Below are 14,886 nucleotides of genomic sequence, written 5' to 3'. Positions count from 1 at the left end.
GAAAGAGAAGAATAATAATGCAGGCATAGAAGGGTCTTTGATATCGGGACTAACCAATGAAATGCATTAACCCCCTTTTTTTAGATTGAGTGTGCACTACCTTTACAAGACTAAGCGTAGGAAGGCTATCATAGATTTAGACATTGGGCGGTGCCTAATAGTGTGAGTTGGGTAATATATAGGAGTTTTCGAGTAGTTTTCAAGCCATCCTCAAATTAGTCAAATCCTTGTCATGTCCGTATAACTTTGCCAGTTTCTCGGCTACCAACCTCTTCTGTTCACCATACGCATTGCGTTGGAACTCCTCCAGGCTCTGCAGTGATGTCATCTCAACTTGGGTCTCGAACCCCAGCCCCTGAACAGATACGACTCTGCTATCTGGGGTCTTCTTATCAGCCTTGGTCAGCCTCAGATTTGAAAGATGTTCGACGAGTGCATACCTTATCTTTGAGGCCTTGACATCCTGGTTTTGCAGGATCCTGTGTGCGATAGCTTCGTTTTCCAGACAAATTTGTTCGACTAGGGATTCTGTTGTCTTGGAACTGGACTCTAAAGCTTGTTTCTGTAAATTCAGTTCCGCAGCCTTTGCTTGTAACGAGATTAATTCCTCAGTGCGATTTGCCAAACCGTGCTTGAGGTCTGCAAACTCCACCGGTGTCATTTTTGCAGCTTTGAGATTGGCAACTCTCGATTTCATCTCATGGATCTTGATTCTAATTCGCTCATTATCATCTGCAAGCTTACTCGACTGCAAAGCTGCATCCTCGGCACGTAACGTAATTGTATCGTTATAATCGCCGAGATCTTTCTCGATGGACTCAAGGTTAATGTTCTTGAACTGGTAAAACTCTAGTCCCGCATTGTGTTTCTTGACATCACGAGTATTCAAAAACATCGACCGCAACTGCTTCTGTGTTTGCCTGTCGCTTAGACGATAGTCCCTCATTAGCTTCGTGTTGTGTTTTGTCAAGCGGGCTTCTTCCTCCACAAGCAGACTTTTTCTGTCCTGAATGGTGTTGATCATTTGAAGCAACTCATACATTACCAACAGCAGTTCTGGCATTCTAGGAATTGCTTTGGCAAAGTCATCCTCCTGGGGAGCATCTCTATGCTCTGGCTTGAACCGAGGCTCAAACGGAGAGATGTTCTCTCTGAAATCAATTCCGACCTCCTTGAAGAACTCAAACGTCTCTGTGGGCTCGTAGTCTGCTTCGATAATGGATTCGTCTGCTTCCTGTGAGTCTTCTATCTCTGGTTGGAGTTTCATAAAACTTTGGGCCGGTGTTGATGGTGTGTATGACATTCTGGTTGAGCTTTGAAGAGGTTGTGTGAAATCCATCGGCGCTTGTGAAAGTTCCAGTTCCGGTTCTAGTTCTGTTTCCAAAGGGTGGGTGGATTCCTTTGGTTGGCTCTGGTTCAGCTGCTCGGACTTCGCTGAATGTAAGGGAAGACTAGCCTCGAGGGGCTGGGTCAATTCCATCGGCTGACTGGTTTCAAGAGACTCCTCTAGTTCCAAAGGCTTAATAGGTTGGGTCAATTCCATCGGTTTGCTCTGGCTATTCTCCAAGTCAGCTAGTTCTGAAGACTGTGTCAACCTCAGCGGACTATTCTCCATCAGTCTCTTGAATTGCACCGGCTTGGTAAAGACTACCGGCCTTACTGGCTTTGTAAATTCCATTAGCTGTTCAACCTGATCTTCGACTGGATCCAATGGTCTGTTAAAAACCTGAGTTAGCTCCATCGGTTGAGCTTTTTCCTCTTCTTGTGCTTCATTTTTCAACTGCATCAAATTCAATGGCTGTGTCAGCTCCATATCCTCATCCTGAGGATCGGCCTGAACGGTCTCAGATGATTCTACCAAAACAGGCAGATCACCTGGTTTCAATGGCTCAGTAAATTCCATTTGATCATCACTAGAAATCTCCATCTCAACTTCAGAGTCGGCATCATCATTCTTTTTTCTTAACTGGGCAATCTCACCCTCCTCGTAGAATAGATCTAGAACGTCATCCTCGCTGGTTGGCTCCTGGCTCTTTTGGCGATCCTGGTATATCTCGAAACGTGAAGGAGCTGTTAACCCAAACGAAATCCGACCCTGAAAGTTCGGAAACAGACCGGGCGACCGAATAGGAGATCTCATTGAAGGCACCGGCGACTTAGGAGAAGCATGGTTTTCTCTAATTTGCAGCACCGATGCTTCGCTTTTGAAAGAAACACGTTTCTTTGCCATCGAGTGCGGGTCCAATGATATTGTATGGTTTTCGTCATTTAAACGTTTAAGTATTCCGCGTTGAGGGACTGAGCCTCCCAAAGATTTTCGGCGTGGGGTTGACGGAAGTGACATGACGGAAAAGCAGATGAAGACAACCAAGGGACGCTATGTGAACAACCAGAAATGTAAGTGCAAAATGAGAGCTGTTGTAGGCAAACGAGGCTCAAATTCAAAGGCAAATGCTTCAAAAAGAACTGTCCAAGCTAAGTCCAGACTAGAGATAACAGGAAAGCGGACAACTTCGAGGAAACAGGCCCAATCGGATGCTTAGACAACACTCAACCAAACAACGCAGACTAGGCAAATCACACACAAATATGAGAACTGCTGTGATCTTTAAACAATCAGAAAGTTAAACTTAACTCAAGGAAAAAAATACTGCGTGGACAACTAAGAACTTTTATCACAACAAGCATTGTGTAACCCCAATGTACTGGGACATGTAAACAAACACTGCTAGCCGTGCGCCACCTAATTGGTTGATGAACTACCATTTTTCGATAACGAACAATCGTTCACCGACGTTGACCTTACATGGACGTCCAGATCATTATCTCTCCGCCCTCTTGCTATTTAGTGTAGCAAATTTCCCGAGTGTTCTATTTGGGATTGTTTCAATATGAGTGGTTGTAAGTGGTGATTTTTGCCGTGGGAACACCGCATAAGCGGTCGCTTCTTGAAGGCTCTCGCATAGCTCGCACGCTGTATTGGTGATATCTCATCAACAAGAGCAGTTATTCGAGTGCGGGTTTTTTCGGTTTTTTGGCCCTTGAAATCTCCATCACAGGGTTCATCTACTTTATGCATACTAATTCCCCCAGTTCGTTTGTTGGATTTGGTCAAACCTTTTGTGCCCCTCCTCGTCGAGGTTGAGCTGCCGTACGAAAGACTCACCTTTGATGAAAAAGTGCTGTGGACCGTTTTTTCAGCTGCAATCTTCTTGCTAACCGGACTTCCGCTTTACGGAGTCAAGCAGGATACAGTTGCGGATCCTTTCTCGTGGCTAAGACTCCCCTTCGGTGGTTTTGCAGGTTCCCTGCTCGAGTTTGGTGTCTTGCCAGTGATCACTTCTGCTTTTCTGTGGCAGGCACTTGCCGGTCTTAGATTGGTGAAGGTCAACTTCGAGCTTCGTTCCGATAGAGAACTATTCCAGTCTTTGCAGAAGCTGACCTCAGTGGTTTTGGCTATTATTTATTCAGTGCTGCTGGTATTGGCTGGCTACTACGAGCCAGCTACTGGACTGTCGGCATCAGTGTGGACCAAAGTTATCATCGTGCTGCAGCTTTCATTTGCCACGTTTGTTACTGCGCTTTTGGTGGAAGTCCTGGACAAGGGCTATGGCTTTGGTCCTGGTGCCCTGGCTTTCGTCAGCATTGGTGCCGCTTCTCGTTTGGCAGGTGACATCATTGGCTTGTCCTCGTATGCCACTTCAAGAGGATGGGAATCCCAGGGTGCTCTTGTCCAGCTTGTTCGCAACATCCGTACCAAGCCTTTTACAAATGCCATCTACGACTCTTTCACCAGAGCCAGTTTCGCCAACCTGTCCCAGGTCTACATTACTCTCATTGCGCTCTTGGCTGCTATCTATGTGTCCAACTGCAGAACTGAGCTGCCAATCAAGTCAGCCAAGGTGCGTGCCATGGCGTCTGTTTACCCAATCAAGCTGGCATACTGTGGTGCCTTGCCTTTGGTTTTCACTTACGCCTTGCTGTTTAACTTGAACATTTTTGGCTTCACCCTCGTCCAGATCTTCAAGAGCGTTCCTCAGACTGCCTATGTCGGTGTCTGGGAAATTGACCCTTTCACTGGTCTCGCCCAGAACCTTTCAGGTGGAGTTCTGTACTTTTTGTCCTCGTCCTCGAGCGGCTCTTCTGCTCTCGCTGCGTTGGCCAGGCCATTCACCTTTGGTGTTTTCATCGTTCTTGTGTCTGTTCTCTTTGCACGTGTCTGGACCGGAATTTCGGGTTCATCTGGACGTGATCTTGCTAAACAGTTCAAGGAACAGGACATTGCCCTCATTGGCCACAGAGACGTTGCGGTTACCCGTGAGCTCAACAAGATTATTCCTGTTGCTGCAGCAACTGGTGCTGCCATCATTGGACTTGTGGTGGCCATTTCAGAGAATTTAGGTAGCAGAGGTGAGAGTGTCTCTGCCGTTATTGGTCTTCTGAGTGCCCTCACTATTCTCGAGGGTGTTGCTACCGAATGGCAACAAACCGGAGGTCAGAACTCCCAGATTGGCCAGGCCTTTGGCCAGCAGTAAACAGTGATAATGGGTTTTGAGCTCACTTGAACCTGAAAAATGACCAGCTTTTCCATCAGTTGGAGAAGACTGGCAATCACCGATTGACCTTGTATACAAGAACAGTCCTTTGTCCGAAATTTGGTTGGGTACAGGTTTTGCCAGTAGAATTTCGGTTAATAAGATCAAAAATTTCTATGTGAAAAGGGTAGATGTATGCATGAAGAAAGGTGCTGGTATGCAAGATTGTAATGGAGAAGGTCACGAGCCCGGGAGTAATTGCTACGTCTGTACATTGAAATTTGCTGTCTGCCAGGCATTTAACTACAGTTGCAGATTTGATTTAAGACGCTCAATTGCAGTGGGTTACATACAAACTGCAAGCTGGTGTTGATTCATCCCATTTTTGCAAGCTTTGTATTGAGTTCGCACTGCTTTGACCTGACTGTCTTTAAGTACGCCCAATCAACGATTACCAGCCTTCGGCGCGACCAGGTAGTTTAGTGGTTCATTCGATATGACAAACCCAACAGTCTAGTACTTCTTAGTACCCTCATGAGCTCCTAGAAGTAAAACAACCCTATTAAAACCGAAAATGCAGTAATTCCCACTACTTATATGAATCTGGTAAATCTTTAAGTTTGAGCCCTGCTCCTATTTTGGTTCACACACAACTCCCTCCTGCTCTTAGTCTCATGTCGTGGCTTGTTCTCCTAACAGATCTTCCTGTTCTTCCATCATATTGCTCACTTTTTGTTGCGTTTGGAACAGAATTTGACCCGATAGAAGCAATTCCGATGGAGAAACTTGGATTCGGAAGACCTGGGCGCAGCTCCCACAATAAGGTGTTCTACGCAAAGAACTCCCCCAGCAACGCCATCGCCCTCACTAACTGTCTCGCCTTCAACCCACAAGATTTCAAGGACAACGAATATGTGATTTGCGACGGTCGATATGTGTTTTCAACTAAGACTTCCACAGACGTGCTACCGGGTACATTTGGTGCCAGCGGAAACCAGCGGTTTTGGGCCGGCTGGTCCGTGGACCAAGCGGTGAACGTAGAACACTTTGATTTGTTCAAAAATACGGGTAAAAAGGCTTATCTTGGCACTATGAACTTAGAAATCTCCTTCAGAAACCGTCAACGTGCGAATTCCACTGAGTTCGATCAAGATGAACTCGCAAGAGCGTTTGTGGATCGGTTCGAGAGCCAAGTCTTCCAACCTACCCAGATTATTCTTTTTGAGTTCAAGGGTGTGATCTTCGAGTTGGTGATCAAGTCTATTCAGGTGGTAGATCTTGGTGTTGTCGATATTGCAGATTTGCCTTCTTCGACTAGCATTGCGAAAAAGGGTATTTTGGTGTCGCAAACGCGCCTCAACTTCTTCAAGGGCCCAGACGGAATGGTTAATCTCAAAGCCAGCAGTACGCGTCCAAATGCAGATGCTATCATCAGGCCTGACTTTAAGTTTGAAGATATGGGAATTGGTGGTCTTGATAAAGAGTTCACTTCTATCTTCAGAAGAGCTTTTGCTTCCCGGATCTTCCCTCCTGGCCTTATTGAAAAGCTGGGAATCCAGCACGTTAAGGGTTTGCTTCTCTACGGACCACCAGGTACTGGTAAGACTCTTATTGCGCGCAAAATTGGCACAATGTTGAATGCCAAAGAACCAAAGATCGTGAACGGACCGGAGATTCTTAGCAAATACGTTGGTTCTTCCGAAGAGAACATTCGTAACCTGTTTAAGGATGCAGAAACCGAATATAAAGCCAAAGGTGATGCTTCGTCGCTTCATATCATCATCTTTGACGAATTGGACTCTATCTTCAAGCAAAGAGGTTCTAGAGGTGACGGAACAGGTGTTGCCGATAACGTGGTAAACCAGCTGCTTTCCAAGATGGATGGTGTTGACCAACTAAACAATATTCTTGTTATCGGTATGACAAATCGTCGTGACTTGATTGACGAGGCCTTGCTCCGTCCAGGTCGTTTTGAAGTCCAAGTAGAGATTCATCTTCCAGACGAGCCCGGCAGAAAACAGATCTTTGAAATCAAGACCAAAAAAATGCGTGAAAACGGGTCTCTCGGTCGTGACGTGAATATTGCCGAGTTGGCAGCCATGTCTAAGAACTTCTCTGGTGCTGAAATTGAAGGTTTGATTAAGAGTGCCTCCTCGTTTGCGCTGAATCAACATATCAAAGTTGGCACAGTGGGCGATATCGCGGGCGATTTGGCCAACATGGTGGTTTCACGCAGCGATTTTATACATGCTCTGGAGGAGGTGAAACCAGCTTTTGGTGTGCATGAAGAAGATCTTCAAGAATGCACTAAAGGAGGTGTTTTGAAATATTCATCTGCCATCGACGATATCTTGAACCGCGGTACCAGAGCCATAAAACAGGCCCGCGAATCAGACCGTTTCAACTTTTCCTCTATCTTGATGCATGGCCCTCCAGGCTCAGGAAAAACGGCCCTTGCTGCGGCAATTGGATTGGCTTCCGAATTCCCATTTATCAGGCTGATCTCGCCAGACGCAATGGTGGGAATGTCCGAAGCAGCTAAAGTCCAATTCATTGACAACACGTTCCGCGACGCTTACAAATCTCCGCTCAATGTGCTGGTAGTTGATGATATTGAAGGACTGATTGATTATGTTCCAATTGGGCCAAGATTTGCTAGCACCGTGTTGCGTGCGTTGATGGTTCGTCTCAAGAAGAGCCCTCCAGAAGGGCATCGTTTGATTGTCATCTCGACAACCTCGTCCTACACTGTGTTAAGACAGCTGGATATGCTTGGTTGTTTCAATGACGAAATAGGCGTTCCTAATCTTGGTTCGCTTGATGAGTTCGCCCGTGTTTTGGAAGCCACTCGCTTTTCAGATGCTGCTGGGAGAAAACAGGTGCTGCAGAGCCTGGCTTCGGTTGTGTCCGAGGTCAATGTTCCGATCAAGAAAACGTTGTTCAATATTGACACTGCCCGTTTTGGTGAGAATCCCGTTCAGGATCTTGTTGAGTTGATGGTTGAAAGCACAACTCCGTTGAGGAGATGATTACGAGGAAAGAAATAAAATCAATTGAATCCATGTGGAATCATTTGAAATTGGTTAAAGACAGTTAAAATTAGTTGAATTGGCTGAAAATCACATAAGTACAGCTGAATAGAACATTTTTGCCCATTTTCATTGTGTGGTTTCATTAGAAACTAATTAAGAGTAGCTGACTTGCGTCTTCTGATTGTTGGCTCATAAAGTAGCTCGTACCACCATTTCAAAGAATCACGTAAAATCAGCAGTCTTTACAGTTGTCTGGAGTGTTTTAACCTCTCTCCTTATCCCACTGCAATATTCCAATGGTAATTGAATTATTTCGGGTCATCTCAGGACGCGTCTCACCATGGGTGTCAATGTTGTTCAAATTTAACTTCTCTGGACTAGGAACAACATCCTGGTGCAAGATGTTGGACTCTGCTCCAATCCGCTTGCCCTTTCCATGATAATGCAACGCTTTCGACTGGAACGGGATCACCATGTGCTCTTTGTTGTAGTGATTCTGATAGTGCGAAGGAACGTAGCTCACTTTCGTGGCCTGATGTGGTGCATCTAAGGTGGCATTGGGCGGAACTGGGGCATTTTTCTCCCGAGAAACCGAAATTCCTTGCGGCTCCTCACGTGAACCTCTTTTCTGTGTGGTCGCATCCACCGCAGACTCCGAATGTGCCTCAAGACGGGACTCCAATCCAAGTTTATGCAGAAGCTCTGGTGGAGTATCCACTGCAAACGGAGATGTCGTTCTCATCGCCTCCTCCGATTCCGGTTGCCTCGCAAAGGTCTGTAACGTGGGCAGATTTGACTCATGAGACATAGCTCTGTTCATAAACCGGCGCTGCGGATCACCTCTTTTTGGAGAAAAAACCAGCGTCAACTCGTCCTCCTCCTCCTCACTAGCGTCACTATTCTGGCTTCCTTCCGAATCAGAACCGCCTTGGAAAGACGAAAAGTCGACCTTTCTGTTGAAAGGCGATCTCACCGGCTCCTTCGGAGATGAAACTGATTCGTCATCGGAACTTTCGTCCGAATGGATGAAAAACGAGCCTCCTCTGCTTGTGTCAGCCTTTTTAGTAACAGTTTCACCAGATCTTGACACGCTTGGTCTCACCGAGGGCTCAAACTTCACTCTTGGACAAGGCGGCGTGTGCTGTCTGTTTGAAGGCACGGTTGGTTTTCCTCTTGGAATCGCATTGTCCTCCTTGTAGCTGTCCTTGAAGACTGTGTTATCAATTGCTGCTAAAGGGGGACTTGTGACTGAAGGTTTTCTGAAAACGTACGCTGCATTTCTTGAACCAGCAATGCCGGTTCCGGCTCCATATCCAGATGGACTGATCGGAGAGACTATCTCCGGGTATATTTTGTCATCGTAAAAGCTGTTAAGCGAGGCAAAGCTGTCTGTTACCGGCAACGAAACGCGGTTGCTGGAATCGAAGAACGAGGGGTGATCCGAGATTAGAAGCTCATCCGCCTCACAACTAGGCACTGCCGCTGTCGGAATATCTCTTCTAAGTCCAGTCTTCTCCTCGGCAGATTTTGGCGAGTTCAACAAATCAACACTCTTCCGCCTTTTATCTTCGTCTTTGTCCATGATGCCAGCGAGTTGCGCAACTGCCGAATCCCGCGCACCCAGATAGATATCGCCGCCGACGTTCTGTTTTGTCTCGTGAAGCCCTGCAGAGCCTGATCCAAACGAGTCAATTGATGTCGTTAAAGAAGCCTTGCGGATGTGCAAATCCCTCATACTCTGCAAAACCGGTGATCCTGGTCCAGCAGTTGTGGTTGTGGGACTAGCAGAGACGATGTCCAGAGGGTGAGTAGGAGAGTCGATTTCGGGTGTTTCACTCAGAATCAAAGAATGGTCTCTCGCCGGAGAATCAAGAATACTTTTAGCATTTCTCGCGCTGCTCGAACTTCGCTCCCTGCCTAACAGGAGTCTGTGATCAGACAGAGGAGTCCCGCTATTAGCAGAAGTAACAGGCGATGCTTTGAAATTTCCGCGTTTCAGGGCGCTTGCAATTCCTCTTTTAATACGGTTACCAATGCCTATTACGGCTTCGTCAACCTCCTTAGTTGTGACATCAATTTTTTGGGAGCGCATGTCAGTAGCATACTTGCGCGATTCAGTTCGACTGAGTCCCGACGCAAAGAACGGATGATCTTTGATATCATCAATTCCTATACGATCATTCTGGTCTTTCTCGAGTAGTTTCAACAGCATATCTTTGGCCTCTTCATATTCCGGATCAGAGACGCTGGTTGGATCGCGTAGTTTTGATTTTGGCGGGACATCCAGCGAATCCTTGTTAATCGACTCGAAAAGAGCAAACTCAGACTCGCCATTGAAAGGAAGTGAGCCAAATAAAAGACAGTAAAGAGTGACACCAAGAGCCCATATGTCTATTTTGGAAGTAACAGGGACATCGTAGTCATAACCTTCAGTCTGACACAGTTCTGGTGCCAGAAATGCGGGAGTTCCTGCGGTTTTTGCAAGCTCGTACTCATCCTGGCCATCCAGGTTCGCAGAGAAAGAAACACCAAAATCAGATATCTTGACAACATTATTCTTGGAAACAAGCAAATTCGAGGGTTTAATGTCCCTGTGAATGATTCCCTGGTAATGAAGGTACTCCAGTCCGCTCACTACATCGCGAAATACCTGCTGGGCCTCAGCAAACCGTAAAAACGGCCCTTTTTCACCAGATTTCGGATCATTGATCTGCCATTCAATCTCACCCTTCTCAAGATACTCCAATACCAAGTAGATCTTACGGGAGTTCTCGGCATCCAGCACCTCGATCAACTTCACAACATGGGGATGGTCACACTTCTTCATGATGGCAATCTCCTTGCGGATTTTGTCTTCCTGAGAATTACCCGGTCTTGTGAGTCTACCCAAACGCGGTTTGGCTTTCCGGTCCACGATCTTGATTGCCACCAGTCGGTTGGATTCAATGTCACGCGCCAGTTTCACTTTTCCGTGTTGACCAGAACCCAGATCTTTCAAAATCTCATAAGTGTTCAACACTTTGCGCCGACTAACTGGGTCGTACTCGAGATGAACATGATGGGTTTCCTTCACCAGCGAAGAAGCCGAGGCCGGGTCTGGCCTGGATGCTCGCAAAGTGGTGATCTTCTCAGAAGAAATACCTCGTAAATTGCGTGGCTGTGATGAAGTCAACGGCCTCTGGATATCCTCAAGCTTGCTGGCCAGTCTGTGCAGTGACACGGTGGAGTTTTGTCGTGAAACCGCCGGTGACGAAGATGGGGAGTTCGCACAAGAGTTCTTTCCGCTCAGAATTCCACTAAATATGTGTGCAATCTCAGCCAATCGGCTATGGGACTTGGCCCGCTGGAACTGCTCATCCGATGAAGACGAGGAAATGTTCGGCGGCGGCGATTCAGGCATTGCAAACTAGCTCGTCTTGGATGTAGGATAGCGGTTCCCCACTGAGTCAAAGGAGAAACTTAAGCTTCCCCAAAAAAGGAGAAATAAAATAAATATAAGAGGCTCGTATCCGTCAGAGGCTTTACTATCGGAGTCTTACCTTTTGGTGCCAATTATCGCCAGCGTTGGTAGAGTTGTCCTTGTCTGAAGTTTGGTGATAACCAGCAACGGCAAAAACGCCAGGCAAAAATCCCAGAAGACCTGGTGAGTCAGAAAAACGTGTCTAGACCGATCAGACGTGTCGAAATATAGAACCGGGTAGAGAAGCGATATATTGCCGGTCAGAAGCGAATATGTGGCTTTTTTCTGCAGAAAAATGGAGTCTTTTCGAGATGTTTCGAATTCGGTGTTCGAAGAGTAAGACAGGGGGAAGAACAAGAGGTCGATGGGTTGGAAGGCTACAGTGCAGTGTGCGGCTCAGAAAAGAGGGAATGAAGAAAAAGGCACAATAATATGAGGTGGAACAATCGGGAAATTTGTTAAAGATAATAGCAAAAATTCTTCATAAAATTGCACTTTCAGGCAGAAAAATAACCTTGAAAGTTGATTGCCCATTTTATCGGAAGCGCAGCGGTTGTTTGAAATCCGTGAGATAGTGAACCAATGATAGAGACGGTGAGTGAGGTGATGAGCGAAGGAAGATGAAATCAATGGGAGAGTACAGCGCTCAGCACCGGAAAGGCTTGTGCGAACAGAAGAGTCTTGAAAAGATGCTTTTGAAGCCAGATTTCCAAGCTTTTGAGCCAATTGCGTGTTCAACAGCAATTAGATATCATTGAACATGGTGGAAAGGCTGCCCATTTTGAGCTTCGGATCGACCAGGGACACAGAAATGACAGATCAGAATAACAAGTGAGAATGCAAATATTTATAAACAAAAAAATAAGACGAGATAGACAGTTCAGGTAATTAGCACCAAGCTCATCCACTTAAACTGTAGTTTTTGCATTGTTGTTACCCCAATTTTCCATCTATCTCGCTTGCCACTATCTTTTTTATCTCCTCTGTCTCCTCGATCTCCGCTATCTAAACCCGCCTCGTAGCAATCATATCAAAAGGACGACTCAACTTTACTACTTAAATCGAACAAAATCTATTACGAAGCAAAAATCATAGCATCGTGTCTTCCTTTCCCCATCAGCGATCACTCCCATATATAGAAATCCGTGGTCTCACAAGTGCGTACCACAGCGGAGTCTGGTCCCGGAGCGGATGCACCCATTGGGTAAAAGAGGCAGCTGGACCCGGGCATTTGATATGGACGAGGCTGAGAGTAACGTGAGTAAAACCTAACTTTCAACAGCAGATTTGCATTCACGGAATACGTGGTGTCAAAATCCTACCTTGAACTACTAAAATACATCAAAAAAAGACCAGATCCATGTTCTCTTCGAACTTCCCTCTGGATCACCACCACGGGATTGTCTGGTTTAGTGATGATTAATTGGTGTGGCGGTGCATCCCCAACGGCGGCTGTGGCGATGACCGGTCGTTGGATCCCATCGAGTTCTCCCATTTCACGGCATTGACGGGAAAAATCAATTGATTGTTTCACATGTTCACGATCAGGGTTTGGGGTTTGGGTGTGAACTTGGGGGTTTGCTAAGTATCTAAGGAGGGTGTGAGGGTGCTTACCTGGTTGCGAGTGGTCAAGCTCGGATGCACCGGTTGCTATATCAAGCTGGTTAAGCCAGCGCTCAGCATCCAAGGGTGTACACACTTGGGTCAATGAAAGAATGAAAAACTATTTCTGAAAGAATTTGAGTGCTTCTGCACGTAAATTTTATAGTTATAAACCACAAAAATATCGATTTCCCCAATTGACAATTCTATTACCTTTTTCTCGCTTCTTCTTGCTTCTTCTACCTCACTTAAGACTTCCATTTTCATCGCTCTATCTGTTTTCACCAGCCACAGCTGACGCCGATGTGTCCAGCCCAAAGAATCTCTATAAAACCACTCAACGATCCGCTTTCGAACGAATCCTTGTTCGTCGGGCTGTCTTTTTCCAAACGCTTTTGTTCAACAATCCCTATTGTAAGAATAGCTAAACCTTGAAGGCTAGTTATTTTCTCCGTTGCAACTGAACGACTATCCACATTTTCTAGAAAAAATGAGTGAACCACAGTAAGTTTGTCTTGTTAGGTGGGAGTTCCTCCCCGCCACAACGTGGAAGAGCCGGCTTGGGTCGAATGAAAGCAATTGTGAGACTACTTCACGTCGATATCAAGTTTTGTGGATTGCGAAAAGAGCATCTTAGCCTTTTCCATGATTCTGGTCATGTCATCGATCGCAATTCCTGTTTTCCTTCGAAATATGCTGAGCTTTCCTCGAAAATCCAACGTCTTTACCATTTTTTTCAGCCACTAACGTTTCCCTAGAGGTGATATCGGCCTCATCGGCTTGGCTGTCATGGGTCAGAACCTTATCTTGAACGCCGCTGACCACGGCTTCACCGTTGTTGCCTACAACAGAACCACCTCCAAGGTGGACCACTTCCTCGAGAACGAGGCCAAGGGAAAGCCAATTCTCGGTGCCCACTCTATCGAGGAGCTCTGTGCTAAGCTCAAGAGACCTAGAAGAGTCATCTTGCTTGTCAAGGCCGGCTGGCCAGTTGACAGCTTCATCGAGCAGCTGTTGCCATTCATGGAGAAGGGTGACATCATCATCGATGGTGGTAACTCGCACTTCCCAGACTCTAACAGACGTTTCAAGGAGCTCGGTGAGAAGGGTATCTACTTCGTTGGTTCCGGTGTCTCTGGTGGTGAGGAAGGTGCCAGATATGGTCCTTCCCTTATGCCAGGTGGTGCCAAGGAGGCGTGGCCACACATCAAGGACATCTTCCAGTCCATTGCTGCCAAGTCCGATGGTGAGCCATGTTGTGACTGGGTTGGTGATGCCGGTGCCGGTCATTACGTGAAGATGGTCCACAATGGTATTGAATACGGTGACATGCAACTCATCTGTGAGGCCTACGACATCATGAAGAGAGTCGGAAAGTTCTCCGACAAGGAGATCTCCGAGGTGTTCGGTACCTGGAACAAGGGTGTTCTTGACTCTTTCTTGATTGAGATCACTACCGACATCTTGGCCTTCAACGACGATGATGGAACTCCTCTCGTTGAGAAGATCCTCGACTCTGCCGGACAGAAGGGTACTGGTAAGTGGACTGCTATCAACGCTCTCGACCTCGGAATGCCAGTCACTTTGATTGGTGAGGCCGTTTTCTCCAGATGTCTGTCTGCCCTCAAGGATGAGCGTCGTCGCGCTTCTACCTTGCTTGCTGGACCAGAGATCCCAGATGACCTTATCACCGACAAGAAGGCTTTCATCGACGACTTGGAACAGGCTTTGTATGCCTCCAAGATCATCTCTTACGCCCAGGGTTTCATGCTCATCAGAGAGGCTGCCAAGGAGTACAAGTGGGACTTGAACTTCCCATCTATTGCTTTGATGTGGAGAGGTGGATGTATCATCAGATCTGTGTTTTTGGGTGAGATCACCGCTGCTTACCGTGAAAACGCCAACCTCGAGAACTTGTTGTTCCACCCATTCTTCAACAAGGCCATCACCAAGGCTCAGTCCGGATGGAGAAAGACCCTGGCCACCGCCGTTTCGGTTGGTATCCCAACCCCAGCCTTCTCAACCGCGTTGGCTTTCTACGATGGTTACAGATCCGAGCAACTCCCAGCCAACCTGTTGCAGGCCCAGAGAGATTACTTTGGTGCCCACACCTTCCAGGTGTTGCCTGAGAAGGCTAACGCCAAGTACGAGGTTGGCAAGGCCATCCACGTGAACTGGACTGGTAGAGGTGGTGACGTCTCTGCCTCTACTTACGATGCCTAAACTGGTTTTCGTCTAAGTCTTTAGTACAATGCAA

General features: G+C 46.7%; 5 protein-coding genes across 5 annotated transcripts; 3 read left to right on the top strand and 2 right to left on the bottom strand.

The window, feature by feature from the left end:
* Nucleotides 1-199: 199 nt before the first annotated feature.
* On the bottom strand, nucleotides 200-2,344 carry KUCA_T00000355001 (uncharacterized protein; the record flags this gene model as incomplete). Its single annotated transcript, XM_022604887.1, has 1 exon — nucleotides 200-2,344. The coding sequence occupies one exon, from the start codon at nucleotides 2,342-2,344 to the stop codon at nucleotides 200-202; it is 2,145 nt and encodes a 714-aa protein (XP_022456410.1).
* A 1,567-nt stretch (nucleotides 2,345-3,911) lies between these two features.
* Nucleotides 3,912-4,535, top strand: KUCA_T00000354001 (uncharacterized protein; the record flags this gene model as incomplete). The annotated part of the gene is made up of 1 exon (XM_022604886.1): nucleotides 3,912-4,535. The coding sequence occupies one exon, from the start codon at nucleotides 3,912-3,914 to the stop codon at nucleotides 4,533-4,535; it is 624 nt and encodes a 207-aa protein (XP_022456409.1).
* Nucleotides 4,536-5,311: 776 nt separating this feature from the next.
* On the top strand, nucleotides 5,312-7,564 carry KUCA_T00000353001 (uncharacterized protein; the record flags this gene model as incomplete). The annotated part of the gene is made up of 1 exon (XM_022604884.1): nucleotides 5,312-7,564. One exon carries the CDS (start codon nucleotides 5,312-5,314, stop codon nucleotides 7,562-7,564), a length of 2,253 nt encoding a protein of 750 aa, XP_022456408.1.
* Nucleotides 7,565-7,829: 265 nt separating this feature from the next.
* On the bottom strand, nucleotides 7,830-10,967 carry KUCA_T00000352001 (uncharacterized protein; the record flags this gene model as incomplete). Its single annotated transcript, XM_022604883.1, has 1 exon — nucleotides 7,830-10,967. The coding sequence occupies one exon, from the start codon at nucleotides 10,965-10,967 to the stop codon at nucleotides 7,830-7,832; it is 3,138 nt and encodes a 1,045-aa protein (XP_022456407.1).
* Nucleotides 10,968-13,418: 2,451 nt separating this feature from the next.
* On the top strand, nucleotides 13,419-14,852 carry KUCA_T00000351001 (uncharacterized protein; the record flags this gene model as incomplete). The annotated part of the gene is made up of 1 exon (XM_022604882.1): nucleotides 13,419-14,852. The coding sequence occupies one exon, from the start codon at nucleotides 13,419-13,421 to the stop codon at nucleotides 14,850-14,852; it is 1,434 nt and encodes a 477-aa protein (XP_022456406.1).
* Between the last annotated feature and the right edge of the window lie 34 nt (nucleotides 14,853-14,886).

The sequence above is a fragment of the Kuraishia capsulata genome, genomic scaffold (genome assembly GCF_000576695.1).
Source record: "Kuraishia capsulata CBS 1993 genomic scaffold, Kuraishia_capsulata_scaffold_1, whole genome shotgun sequence".
Taxonomy (NCBI): domain Eukaryota; kingdom Fungi; phylum Ascomycota; class Pichiomycetes; order Pichiales; family Pichiaceae; genus Kuraishia; species Kuraishia capsulata.
This window is presented reverse-complemented; position numbering and strand designations above follow the sequence as displayed.